The sequence below is a fragment of the Mixophyes fleayi genome, chromosome 1 (assembly GCF_038048845.1).
Source record: "Mixophyes fleayi isolate aMixFle1 chromosome 1, aMixFle1.hap1, whole genome shotgun sequence".
NCBI classification, from domain to species: domain Eukaryota; kingdom Metazoa; phylum Chordata; class Amphibia; order Anura; family Limnodynastidae; genus Mixophyes; species Mixophyes fleayi.
The window spans coordinates 108084212-108098470 of NC_134402.1; the positions used below are offsets into that span (position 1 = coordinate 108084212).

The 14259-nt window shown below is 39.5% G+C and overlaps 1 protein-coding gene across 1 annotated transcript in view; it reads right to left on the reverse strand.

The window, feature by feature from the left end:
• HHIP (hedgehog interacting protein) overlaps window positions 1-7781 on the reverse strand; it is a 112151-nt gene extending 104370 nt beyond the window's left edge. Inside the window, exon 1 of the mRNA XM_075199217.1 lies at window positions 7149-7781. Within this exon, the coding sequence (XP_075055318.1) occupies window positions 7149-7421 (273 nt within the window). The 5' untranslated portion in view covers window positions 7422-7781. The remainder of the gene's footprint in view (window positions 1-7148) is intronic.
• Window positions 7782-14259: the final 6478 nt, after the last annotated feature.

Consider the following 14259-nt stretch of genomic DNA (forward strand, 5'->3'; position numbering starts at 1 on the left):
GCCATCTCCCAACAGCTGCTTTAGACCTTAACTCATTGCTTATGGCCATGTGAGAACAGCCCAACATCTTTGACTTGAACCATTCCTAGGGGATTTTGAAGTGTGTACTAGAGTCATTGTCCTGTTGGACAACTTTCGGTTCAACATTGCACTCCATAAAAGCATGGTAATCTCCAGATTTAATAATGCCATGCACAAGTTTGAGGCACCCAGTGCCAGATGCATCACAGAAGTCCAAAAACATCACTGTAGGAATGTGTTCTTTTAATTTTGCTTTCTATGAACATAGCAGGTGCAAACGCAGGCTTTGTAGAGGGGGGTGTACCCACCACACTGCCAGTGGGCGTGACCAGCATGCATGGGGGCGTAGCTATAATTTTAGACAGTGCTTGGCTGCTCTCCAACTCTTCCTATCCCCATAATATACATGGGCAATGCTGCGTGCACTACTGTTCGGTGCACACAGCTCTCTCAGCTTTTCAAGCAGAGCCGTGTGAAGCGGGGGCAGGATCCAGCCACCTCAATTATACAGTGCCCCAGGCTTGGAGGGGGTTTCCAGGCACTAGAAAAAACCCCTCGGGTTGCCTATGCATAGGGTTAATGTGCTTTGCCAAAAATCTCTAATTTGGTCTCATCTGTCCACAGGATTTATCTCTCAGAAGTAATTTGGCTTGTTCTGGTGTGTATTGGAAAACTCCAGTCAGGCTTTCTTATGTCTCTCTCTCTCTCAGCACTATTGCCCTCCTGGGCCTCCTATCATATAAAACCCTTTCATTGAGTTGACACAATGGTGATGGTTGAAACTGTCATACTTTGTCTCTGCGAGTCAATTTCAATATGTTTGGCAGTTGATTGAGGAACTTTATCGACCTTTCTAACAATTCTGCGGTGAAATCTTTATTCAAGTTTTCTCTGGCGATCATGCCAAGAGAGGTTGGCAACAGTACCATGGGCCTTAAACTTCCTTTAGATTGATTTGTAACCTCGAGATACTTGGTATACTTGATATTTAGTTACAATATTTTGCCAGATCTCTTCAGACAATTCTCTGGTTTTCCTTATTTCCTCCATGCTCACTGCAGTGCACATACATTCAAGCTTGTTTAATGAGTGATTGTTATACTGCAGGCACCTGCTACTTACCATAGGTGAATTCAGTTCCAAAATAAAGGAGGATCCCAAAATATCTATGAAAATCCCCCAAAAATATGAATTTTTTTGCATTATTAGAAAAACTGCAAGAGTGCCAATATTTTTGTCGGCGACTGTATATATGTGTAAATAATAAGTCCTGGGGGCAAATGTATCAAGTTTCTGGCAGGTTTGAAAAGTGGAGATGTTGCCTATAGCAACCAATCAGATTCTAGTTATCATTTATTAAGTACAGTCTACAAAATGATAGACAGAATCTGATTGGTTGCTATAGGCAACATCTCCACTCTTCAAACATGTCGGAAACTCACAGCTTTATACATTTACCCCCTGATAGCCTTAATTCAGTGTTCATTAGGAAAACTTGTATATTGTAAGAAATAATGTGCACCCTACTATACATTATTACAGGTATTACAAGTAATATTGGGTCCCTGTAAACTATATATACCCTTGTGGTTTTATTTCTTAACAAAACTCCTTGGTGACTTCAGATATCTGTATATTTATGATTTAAAGCAGGGAGTGCATTATCTTGTCTATAAATGTATACATATACTCATAAATACAATGCACTACACAGTATCTATGACAATCTATAAGAAACATTATAATATAATGTGCTAATTGACAGATATCTAATGCCATAGCCATGGTCTAGGAATAATGATGCTTTCTTTAGGGAAAACACCACATGTCAAACACAATTGTGCTTGACATGTGGCAGTAAATGTCACTTGTAAGTGTGGTGGGAGGAGGGGTCAGAGTAGATCACACCATTGGCCACCTTGAATTCACATGCATTGAATGTGAGAGGATTGAGCAGGCTGTGTCCAATAGACGCTGCCATGATTCCCCAGGCTTCAGTGGGTATGGGGTCATTGGAACCAACAGGTTTCATCCACTAGCATTAAAAACCATTAGTAGGAGCATGATTTTTAACACCATTGAGGAAGAGACATTAATATGCTACAAACTATTTTCTAAAATGTTTATCTAACAGATTGATGTACATTTAGATATCATTTTAATAGCTTGTCCACAATAAGGTACATATGATATGTATTATTCCCTTGATACATAATAATATGTTAAGGTAAATCATTCAATTAATGCGATTAAAATAAGTAAAAGTATAGGTACATTTTGTGTAGAGTAAAAATATGTTATACCTCTGTACATGGCATGTCCAATGAATATCTGCAAAAAGATTAATAAGTCAGTAAAACTACTTAGCCTGTTTTATTAACAAAACTAAATTCCTTGGGCTAAGGTGGAACCTTTTTAATACACGAAGATGAGAACTTTATTCAATAAATTGCCCATTTTTTACTTATTTACATGTAAGGTAATTAAACTGTGACCCTGAATTATATGATTAAGGAGTTCAATTTCAATTTTAAGCCAGTGTGTAAATAAATGATAATACCATGGTGTTTGTTACAAAAGACCCTAGGTGACATTGTTTGTTTAGTCAGATGAGTCCCACAAAAGCTTTTGTCTCTAAAGAGCTAAAGCAAACAAAGCGAACACACTTAAGAACCATATTCACACAACAACTTGGCAGCCTTGGCTGTGAATTCTTCACGCTCTACTTTACTAGGCCGTGATTGGGTGAGCAGATCAACAGATCTGGTTTGAGAATAAACGCTTTGAACGCATAGGCAACAGTTACATTTTAGTCCTACTATACTATACTTTCTGTTTTATGTCGCCTTGATATGAGTTGTAAGCAAAAGGTTACTTAATCTACATTTTGTATGTTGATTCTGCACTTGGCATAGTCAATGGGAAGTAAGCACAGCTAGCTATGCAGCTAATGCTTATATATGTGAGTTGTGCAGTTAGAAAGCAGTTGGGTCCAATGACCTTTTTGGCCTATGTATCAATTATATACTTTATTGGCTAAAGTAAAATAAATCCGAAAGGCTTCTTATTGTAAGAACTACTCATGGTCACTCGGAGAATAATGGATACACTGACACTTAAACCTGCAGCAAGACAGTACTCACTCATCTACGATAAGAAAAGGGGCCTAGCCCAAATTCTCCCTGAAAAGGCAAGAACATTTGGACAGAGCACAGGGACTGAACGAGAATGATGTTCTCCAGTTTCACCCATTAGTGAACCAACTAACAAACACAATGGTGTTGTTATTCTTTTGCCATAAGCAACAAGACTCTGTGTGTGGGCAGCAGTTTAGTGGGGAGGAGGAGAAGTCGACCCCTTTTTGTCCTATTGATTTTGTTCTATTTGCATGACTTGAGCAAATTAAATGATGCAATATGGCTTTTTTGTTACAAAACAAAGTGAAAGATACCACCCAGACACATATGTTGATTCGAAGAAGCTGTTTACATGAGAATAGAATGAAATCCACCGTGAACTAAGCATAAAAATTCGATTCAGCAATGGCCATTTTTCTTTACTGTGCTTGGGCCAGAAAGGCTGAAACACAAGTTTTCCAAGAGTCTCTTAGGACTTGACAACAACACACTTGCCACTGAGGAATTCTTAATTAAACTAAAACCAGAGTAAGGAAAAAAGGGACACCTGATGGTTTATTTCACGTGCACTGATTTTTAATTATATGTTTCGTTAAGACCAGTACAGATAGATGCATAATACAAAGGATACATTTAACACATTCACCATTCAAGAGCTTGTCCTCTATTGTCCTGTCACAGCTCTAAATAACTCAGTCGTTCAATATGGTTCCAGAACCTGACATGGGCATCTCATCGTTTCAAGGAAAATTCTTGAGACCAAAACTGTTTCAAGCCAGTTATCAATCCAATATATCAAACCAAATCCCTGACAGGCAGTAGCCTGCATGTCATTTTTAAGCCATTGAAACATTGGTGAGACTAGCCCACCTCCACCACCCTTTGACATTCTTCACCTTTATTATGGCGCGGTATACAGTAATTACCCATCTAGACAGAGATAAAATAATTCCAGGATTAACACATAGCATGTTGCAAGTAGTTTTCTTCCCTGTGATTCTGTACAATGAACAACATACATTTGTATGTACTGTACTTAAAGAAAAAGCAATAAGCCGACTTGATGTCACATCATATTGCAATGGAGACTTCAAGGGAGTGACACTGAGCTCTATAATATCGCTAGCTAACAGCCCTAATTTGGGCATAGGCACCATGTGACTATCCAGCTGTTGCTGAACTCAGCCCATAACCTTGTTCTTCCAACACAGCCCTGGACAGAAGAGTTAGGACTGGTAGTGCACTCCAATGGTTTCCCTACCTCTGATTTAAAGGATCAATTTAGTTTAAGGTGTAAAACTCTGCACTGATTACCCTTAGACAAGCATTTCTAACCTCTAGTGGTTTATTAGTTCTAGCATGTTGCTACTAAGACCTCTGCCATTACCATTACTATAAGTACCCACAGCCATTAACATAATAAATCCAAGCAACCAAATGGATACTTGTTGTAAATGAACCTACTTTAGACATCAGACAGTAGAATGCTGCCTAATTCTTCACACATTACATTTTAGTCCTCAGACAGCCAAGATGTTGCAATCTTTGCAGAAGGTGAAGGAAGTTATAAAGGTGTCAAGATAAACATCTTCTACAGCAATTTTTTTTACTACTTTAAAATCTGGCATTTGGTGAGATCTTTTCTGTGTGGTCTGTAACATGAGGCTTGTTTGCAAGGATGTCTCTGTCCATGGTATGGACAAGATGTATCTGAGGTACGACGTCTGAGCATCTGAGGTAATCACCGTAGCAACAACAAAACTAAAAGCAGTCATCCACATTATGCACCGATGCCCAGTACTGCTGACACCACTCCTCAGAGGCTGATTGTATATGCTTTATCTCAGTAACAGGACTTATATGGCTGGAACATGCCATGGAAACTTTTATGACTGTGAAAACATTGGGGGTAACAAACAGATTAAATAAGAAGCTTGTTTATGCTGAGAACTGCATGTAATGCCTTTCTATAAAGACACATACTGTCTATAAACATAGCCCTATGTTTCACAATCCTATTTAAAGCTAATCAGGAAAAACATATACAAACATATAAAAACATGTGCCTACGCTTTATTCTACATCAAATATCTTATATCATATACAGAGAATCACCCACTCTCTACACATTTGTGCTTACCTATATGTATATACAGCTCTTTATTTATGCACAGGAAAACAACTTGTGTATATACATAGTATATATTTAACTCTAACATATGTACTGTAAACTTGCCATAAATAAACACACACATGCATCCTTTCCTTCAGACTTATAAACACCATTAAAAGGTACACAGATGGTAAAACAAACATTATAGACATGTGTATACAAACGTACACATACCGACTCACTATTAACCCCTTGTACCCATGCTTCCTGTGCATTGACACTGCCCTGGCAGAGAGGGAATGGGCTGAGGAAATGTCCCAGGTGCCTCATCACACTGAGTGCATAGAACATTGCTAATACTGAAGATCTACAGTATCATTTGCTTTGACTTTCACTCTTTAAAGTGTCATGAAAACAAGCTGTGAAGGTAGCAGCTCTTGTTTTCAATTGAATTTTCTTTAATAAGAAGAACAATTCAAAATTTGTGCACATGAACTATTCTGCTCATATATTTTAAGCTTACAATGCAGACTCTTATTACAAACACTTTATACTGACAGGTAAATTGGCATCCCAATCCACAGGATGCAGATCAGGTTAGCTTCATTTACCTTAAATCAACTGCTGTTATGCTAAAGCTCCCAACTTTATCTGACAGTTAATGGCAGAGCATGCTGATATATGTAAATACACAAATTGCCTAGATGAATATCTCCATTAGAAATTATAACTAAATTCCCAATAAGTAGAGTTTATTTAGAGGAATTCACTTAGAACGACACACCTTAATGTTATGTGACTTGACTGATACATTACTCACAGTAATTTTATATTGAAACATGGCAACAAATGTTTTTCAAAGTCTCACCCTGTGTATGATAATGATGATATGAAAATAAACTCCACACACATATTCTTTATTTGACTATCAATGGGCCGTTTTAGTTTAGTTTGGACCATGATAGTATGAAGTATTAGATGGTAATGAAATTCCAGCAGTGCCCGCCTGCTTCCCTCACATGTGATGCTCTGGAGCCTCTTAGTGTCAAGAGTTGTTAGCACAGATGGTGATGTTCTGAAATCATAGAACAGATTCCCTACATGTAAACTGTCCTGGATGTATGGAAGAGGTAGGCAGCTCTGCAACTGTTGTGGAATGCACTGGCTGCGGTGGTACCACAAGTCCCAGCATGCCTGTCAATATGAGACTGGCAGGACATTCTGGGACTCAATCAACAGATGGAGAGTGACATGCTGCCTAACTGACCTACAGCAATTACACAGTAACTAGTTAAATATACCCAAACTACTATACAAAATCATAAACAATATGTTTATTACACATGATTTGGTGGAATTCAGGAATTTGGGAATATCTCCCCAGTACATGGTGTAGTAAGATCTCAGACGCACGTGACGCTAAAGCTGGGCTTAAATGTTTCTCAACTTTCCCGTCTACAATTTAGATATAGTACACTTTGATGCCGACCAAATACACATAAATAGACAAATGGCGATAGTAGGGTTTCTGCTGGGAGTTGGGGTAGGTGTTACAGTTATTTGTTTACAGGATGACTTCAGTACGTTTACAAATACAAGAAGATAAAACATAAATATATGTGTATACACACGAAATCAATTGTAACTCACTGAAACGTGTGCGGTTTGTAATGAACGATGCCACTTCTACTGCCAAAACCGCTGTAAACACCTGCAAGGAGAGCGCACACGCCGAGCCCCCAGCTGTAAACACGTGTTTGCGCAGTGTAGGCTCTGTTCAGTGTTCTGTAAGGTACCAAACTCCACTCCATCATCTCATGGCTCGAGTTGTTTGTGTATGTGATCCTAGAGGATTACTCAATGCGTGTCTGACTTACCTTAGGATCAAGTTGCAATCCTGGACTTTCGGGCTTAGAGCAGCAGGAGAGACGGGGGTACAGCCCTCTACATCCATCTCCAGCTCCCCCCAGATCCAGGGTCTGTAACTTCCTATGTCTTTTCTTCACGCGTTTTGGGGGATTACCATTTAAGCACCTTCTCCTCCTAGTTGCAGATTCACTTTTCTCTCCATACTTCGCTTCACATTCAAGGATCAGCAGCAAAGCAGTTCCCCAAATCAGCATCCACTGAAATATCAGCATCTTCTTCATTGTTACAACTCTCCTCAGTCCACCAGCAACAAGTATTCAACGCTGAACTGCTAAGAACTCAATGCAGGATCCCCGTGATGCTAAACTTTTGATAAGTGATTGGGATGGTGTCCTGCACAAGTTTGTGAAGCGATGCAAAGTAAACGGAGTAGTATTATGGGGACGGGGACAGCGAGTGGCTCAGGTGAGCTCGGGATGTCATCTGCTGTGGGCTATGGCTCTGTGCTGTTGAATGGGATCACAGAACTATGGCACAGCGCTGGAATGCTCTCCCTCCTCTATAGCTGCCTGTGGATGCTGGTCACTGTGACTGCTGCTTGTGCTGCTCTTGCATCTCCGCAGGACTCTCATGTTTCGCTCCTCTTTTTGCTTCTTTTTAAGTGGAGCGCAAGGAGGTGCTGCCACCCCGCGCCCCTTGACGTCACTGTCCCATGTACACACGCCATGCACCAGAATGGGGATGGGGCTGGAATTTGTATACATAGCCGGTGGGCTGAGCATGACATTTTAGTGTGCACACATGCTGGACAATATTCCAACGATGTTTACAATTTCCATGTGAGGTAGAGATGTAATCTGTTCTGCGTGTGCCAGTGTGTCTGATACAGTGTGTCTGATACAGTGTGTCTGATACAGTGCAGTACGTCCAGGTGATGATATGTTTTGTATTCTGGTATCAGAACACAACTCATGTCTTTATGTAGAGTTAGTTTTATAACTTTAAATATGTCTATATATATATATATATATATATATATATATATATATATATATATATATATATATATATATATATCTATTGATGTCTCAATATAATATCACAAACTACTATTGTGCAGTAAAGTAACAGAAGTTGGCAAAGAAAATGAATGTTTAAAAACTATCAGATCACATTTAAGAAATGCTTAAAAATTGAGTGTTGCAAAATACTGTACTTGTACCTAGGCACATTGTTATTATACCAAGCACAGATTATTTTCTTGTGTTACTCTTTCCTATCTGAAAACAAGTCCCAAAGAAAGGTGTCTAAATTTATAATGAGGTTGCTCTCACCTGAAATAGATATATATTTTAAATGACTGTTGTGCTATTTTAGCATTGTATTGGGCATCTTAATATATTTGATGAACACAGGAAAGGTTCTGCAAGTTCATGCAGTCATCACAGCCCCAAACAGTAAGTTATCATATTGCTGACTAGTCTCACTAGTTATGAACACCCAGACATAGACTTACCTGCTACATAGACTCTCTAGGATCAAGTTAAGTTGAATGCAAATTGAATTTCTGATGTGTAATACACCTTTTATATCTGAGCATGTGCACACACCAGGATCTTAGGAACCTGCACTTTGTACACTTCCACAGAAGTAAAAAAGTGTATTATATGTCAGAAACTCAATTTGCATTCCACATAACATGAGTCCCAGAGAGTCTGGTGATGCCTTCCCATCAGTCTGACTAGTCAACTATATGTTAACTTACTGCTTGGGCCAAACGCTGCCAGTGAATAGAGGAAGTGCTATGCTTATGCTTAATGACTTGCAGAAGTCCGCAGTCCCCATGCTAGCATACGGGGACTGTGTTAAGAAACATTAAATGGGTTATGGCACAAATCCTTCGTAAATTGTGCAATGGCCATTTTACGTAGAAGACAGCTGTTTGCTCCGTTTTAATGGCTGATTGAACTTTAATATATAGATCCCTTAGAGAGCTGCATGTGATCATGTTTGGAAAAGCCATTTTTGTGCCTCGCTCGTCTTTGGGTATGTTACACAAAGTCGGTGGTTGCAAACAGGTGCTTGTAATAATTTAGTGCAAGTAATTCAATTATAAATCAGAAACCACTGTAGAATAAATGGGGACAATAGATATATTCTGGGAAGAAAGACAACTAAACCTGACCAAGTGCAAATTTCTGTTGATATCAGTAAGGGCAACATTAAAGGTAAATTTCTGAAAGTGTAATATTGCAAAAGTGCTTAAGCACAGTGCAGATTATATAGCAATATGCACCTATTCTTGTGAAAATGCACCTGTTTGTATGACAAAGCAAATGGATTTGGGGAGCAAGATGTTTTTCTCTATATATAAGCAACATTTTGCATTCTTTGATGGGAGGATCTGGGCAAATCAGTGTTTCTTGCTTATTGTGGGCTAGGTGCATGAATGTGTCTACTTACAAACCAGTATGCAGCAATTAGCTTTTATTTTGCGGGATGAGATTCACTGTTTCAGTTTTGCACATTTTCAGTTAAATGTTACTAAAGTAAGCACAGAATGTAAGCATGCACCCAGGGGCGGATTGGGAACTTAAAGTGGCCCTGGAAAAAATTCATGAAGTGGCCTCATGTGGGTGGGACCAAGTCAACTGTAAGTGGGGCAGCCACAATAGTAGGCGGGATTTAGAACTACTGCAGTTTTGATGTAGTAACATATAGGAAAACCTGGATGTGATGACTTAAGACACATTACGTCTGCGACTGGTTTATGCCTCTGTGCTCAAACCTATTTAGTTGCCTACTAACACATCCTTCCAAAATTCCCTTCATAGAAACATATCTGACTTTGTTAAATAGGTTTAACTATTACGAAACATGTTGGCAGAATTGTATCTGTTCAGTCCGCCAGTGAAGCATATGAGCACCTTACCCACTGTTGCATCTTTCCTTGACACCCTGAGATGCAAACTACCAGTCAAATCTCTCTTATATATATATATATATATATATATATATATATATATATATCTATCTATATATATATAGATATATATATATATATATATATATATATATATAGATATATATATATATATATATGTACTGTGTGTTTTAAAAAAGGCATTAAAAATAATCCTTATAATAAATGACTACCCAGTGCAATCACCACAAAGGTGAAGTGCTGCAAGCAATTGCAAGAAAACACTTCTTTTGTAACAATTGTGTATGAGTCCTAAATATGCCCAGTGATTGGGGATGTTTGAATTAATAACAGTGCGGAGGGTTGGCAGACAATGGTATAAGTGAAGGGGGGAGCTATTCCAAGGGTTTGCTGGTGATATAATAAGTGCAAAGGAGGAAGGAATAATGATGTTGTTAGTGCAATGGGGGCTGGCCATATGTTCAGTAAAGTGATCTGAGAATGGGACCAGTGCAAGGAGGAAGGCAGGGAATGGAATCAATGCAAGAATCACTACAGTATCACCAGAGCTGGAATAAGGCTTTGGGGGGCTCAGTTCATTTAAGACAGGGTGGGTTATCATTTTAGATACATTTTAGACAAATAGTTGCACACAGCTCCCCCTTCACGAGCAGTAGAGTGTGAAGGAGGTCATACCTACCAACTGTCCTTGCAGTCGGACCAAATCCTGACTAAGTGAGACAGTTGCCCAAATTCTAGACTGCCCCATCAGATTCAGGACAGTTTGCAGACTGTCCTGCTCTCTCCTACATGTTCTTGTCACTTTCACCACCTGTGGCTGCGGGTGTCTTTAGCTCAGTTGCCGCTTGTCTGGATCCTGGAATGTTGATGGCGCTATATGGAAAAAAAATGGGTACATGAAATTCAGAAAAATCAAACCAGCCCTGGCATTAAATCAACAACACCCACATTTAATAATTAGTACTCCCTCCAGTCCCAAACATTAAAATAACGGCAATCACATTTGATAAATAGACCTATTGCCCTCCAACCAACCCCAACATTAAAGTAATAGTATTCTCATTTAATAAATAAACATATTTCCCTCCCTCTAAACAGCCCCAGCAATATATTAATAGCATTTACGTGTAATAAAACTATTTCCTGCAACAACCCCCTGCATTAAATAATTAATATTCACATTCAATAAATAGTCCTCCTCCCCAAACTCAGACCCACATTCAGTTAATAGCCCAACCCCCCCAGCATTAAATTAAATAGCCCCACTAATAAATTAAATTGCCCTCCCACCAATGTGCTATTAAGACAGGCCCCCTTCCTTCCCTCTTATCACTCAGTATATTAATACCTCTCCCTATAGTTTGATATAGACCCCCTTCCCGTTAGTTTGGTATAGGCAGTCCCCCCTTATAGTTTTATATAGGCAGTCTGCTCACTATAGTTTGGCCGGTGTAACACCCTCCCTCCCTATAGTTTGGTAGGTGCAGCTTTCTTTCTCCCTATAGTTTGTAGGTGCATCCCCCCTCCCTATTGTTTGTAGGTGCAGCCCCCCTCACTATAGTTTGGTAGGTGCAGCCCCACTCCCAATAGATTGGTAGGTGCACCCCCCACGCCCTATAGTGTGCTAGGTGCAGCCCCCTTACCATTAGCTGCGCTGGCCAGCATCGCTCCTTCCTCCTCAGATCAGACAGACAGGAAGTGAAGACTCCCTGCTCCCTGTCTGCGTCACATTATTGTGGGACCCTATACAGCAATAGCCAGCCTAGTGATTCGCTTCCTGTTGCTGTCCACTGATTACCAATGTCTTTAATTATTTGTTTCCCTCCCGTAAGGGTGTGCCAATCTCCAGAACATGCAGCAGCGTCCAATACAAGCTCTGGCTATTCTTATTTTTCAGCTGTATCTCTTGCACCTGATACAGGGTTAGTCTAAGTGCCGATTACTAGTGATGACAGCTCAGTATTCATGCTATTATATGTCTTTGCAATCAGGAGCAACTGTAAAAATGTATTTTATGTACAGTAGACATTCATAACATCTTAATAAATGAATTTCATGAAAAAATAGTTTTTTTTTTTATGTTTTATTGCTAATGCTTATATTATTAACATGTGACATTAAATAAATATGTATATTTTTTCCTGCACCTTCTTTAGTGATTTTATGTTCCACGTATGTATTGGTCGTATCCTGTTGTGTCTTGTCTAGTAGAGCAAAAAGCAGAACAGACTTATACCCGTATTCATCACCACACATATCTTTACTTCCGCTTCTAATTGAATTCTGACGTATGTATAACTGATTTTAAAACAAAAGCATATTGCTCTCAGTATGCTTGTCTTAATAGATCAGGCCCATAGTGATTTGTAATTTAGCAGTTTCTTCAAGACAAAAAATATCAGCAACTAAGTATTCAGTATTCTGTCCAAAATACTTTACACCTTCTTTTTCACTTGGAAATGGTTATGGACCAAAAGCACTTAAATCACTTCTTTTTCTGTAATTGTATTTCATTTTTCAACTGTATAGTTGATTGGGGTGAAGTTAAGCTGTATTTGGGTGTGGAGCGCTGGTGGAATTTAATTTTTTTTTTTATTTCTGGTATACAGAGGTTAGAACCTACTGGAAGTGGTCCAATCAAGGACAACCGATGAACCGACGACAGAGTCTTGGGTGCCCAAAGCTGATTGATGTGCATGGGGAATGAAGGACAGCCCGTCTGGTCCAATCCCGCAGAATGTTAACTGTAGCACAAACTGCTGTAAAAGTTAATGCTGGCTATGATAGAAAGGTGTCAGAAGACACAGTGCATCACAGTATGCTGCATTTGAGGTTGCGTAGTTGCAACTGGTCAGAGTGACCATGCTGACCCTTGTCCACCGCTGAAAGCACCTACAATCGGAATGTGTACACCAGAACTTGTACCATGGAGCAATGGAAAAAGGTGGCCTGGTCTGATGAATCACGTTTTCCTTTACATCATATAGATGGCAATCCGACAGGGGCAGTGTGATGCTCTGGGCAGTGTTCGCTGAGACATCTTGGGTCCTGGCATTCATGTGGATGTTACTTTAACACGCACCACCTACCTAAACATTGTTGCTGACCAAGTACACCCCTTCATATCAACAGTATTCCCAGGGCCATCTTAACAACATTATGGGCCCCCATATATAGATGTATACAGATATAGATATAGATATATAGAGATATAGATAGATAGATGTACTTGCTCAGTGACCCTTGTATGTTTTTTTTGCAGGTTCTTTTCTTTTGCAGGATTATTTATTCTCATTAAGAGCCGTGCCTATGGGCCCCCCTTGCCCGTGGGGCCCACGGGCAGCTGCCCATCGTGCCCAATGGAAAAGATGGCCCTGAGTATTCCCTGATGACAGTGGTTGTTTTCAGCAGGATAATGGCAGCACGGTGGCTAAGTGGTTAGCACTACTGCCTCACAGCAATGGGGTCATGAGTTAAATTCCCGACAATGGCCTTATCTGTGTGGAGTTTCTATGTTCTCTACGTGTTTGCGTGGGTTTCCTTCGGGTGCTCCGGTTTCCTCCCACACTCCAAAAACATACTGGTAGGGTAATTGGCTGCAATCAAATTGAACCTAGTGTGTCTTTCAATCTCCGACTGTGTGTGTGTTTGTATGTTAAGGAATTTAGACTGTAAGCTCCTATGGGGCAGGGACTGATGTGAGTGAGTTCTCTGTACAGTGCTGCGGAATTAGTAGCTCTATAGAAATAGCTGCTGATGATGATGATAATGTGCAATGCCACACTGCAAAAATTGTTCATGAATGGTTTGAGGAACATGACAAAGAGTTCAAGATGTTGACTTGGCCTCCATATTCCCCAGATCTCAATTTGATTGACCATTTGTGGGATGTTCTGAAAAACAAGTCCGAGCCATGGAGGCCCCACCTCGTAACTTACAAGAGTTACAGGATCTGCTGCCACTGGGCCCTGTAATTTCTGGTGGCAGCCCTGTATATATATGAACAGAAAAAGTCAATAATAAATATTTAAAGTAATGATAAAATGTGGATATATCACAATTTAAATAATAAGAATAAAACAAATATTTAGTGAAAAAAACAGAAAAATCTGAATGTTATTAAAATGTGATAAACAATACACATAACACTCATTTAACATAGACATATAATTCCT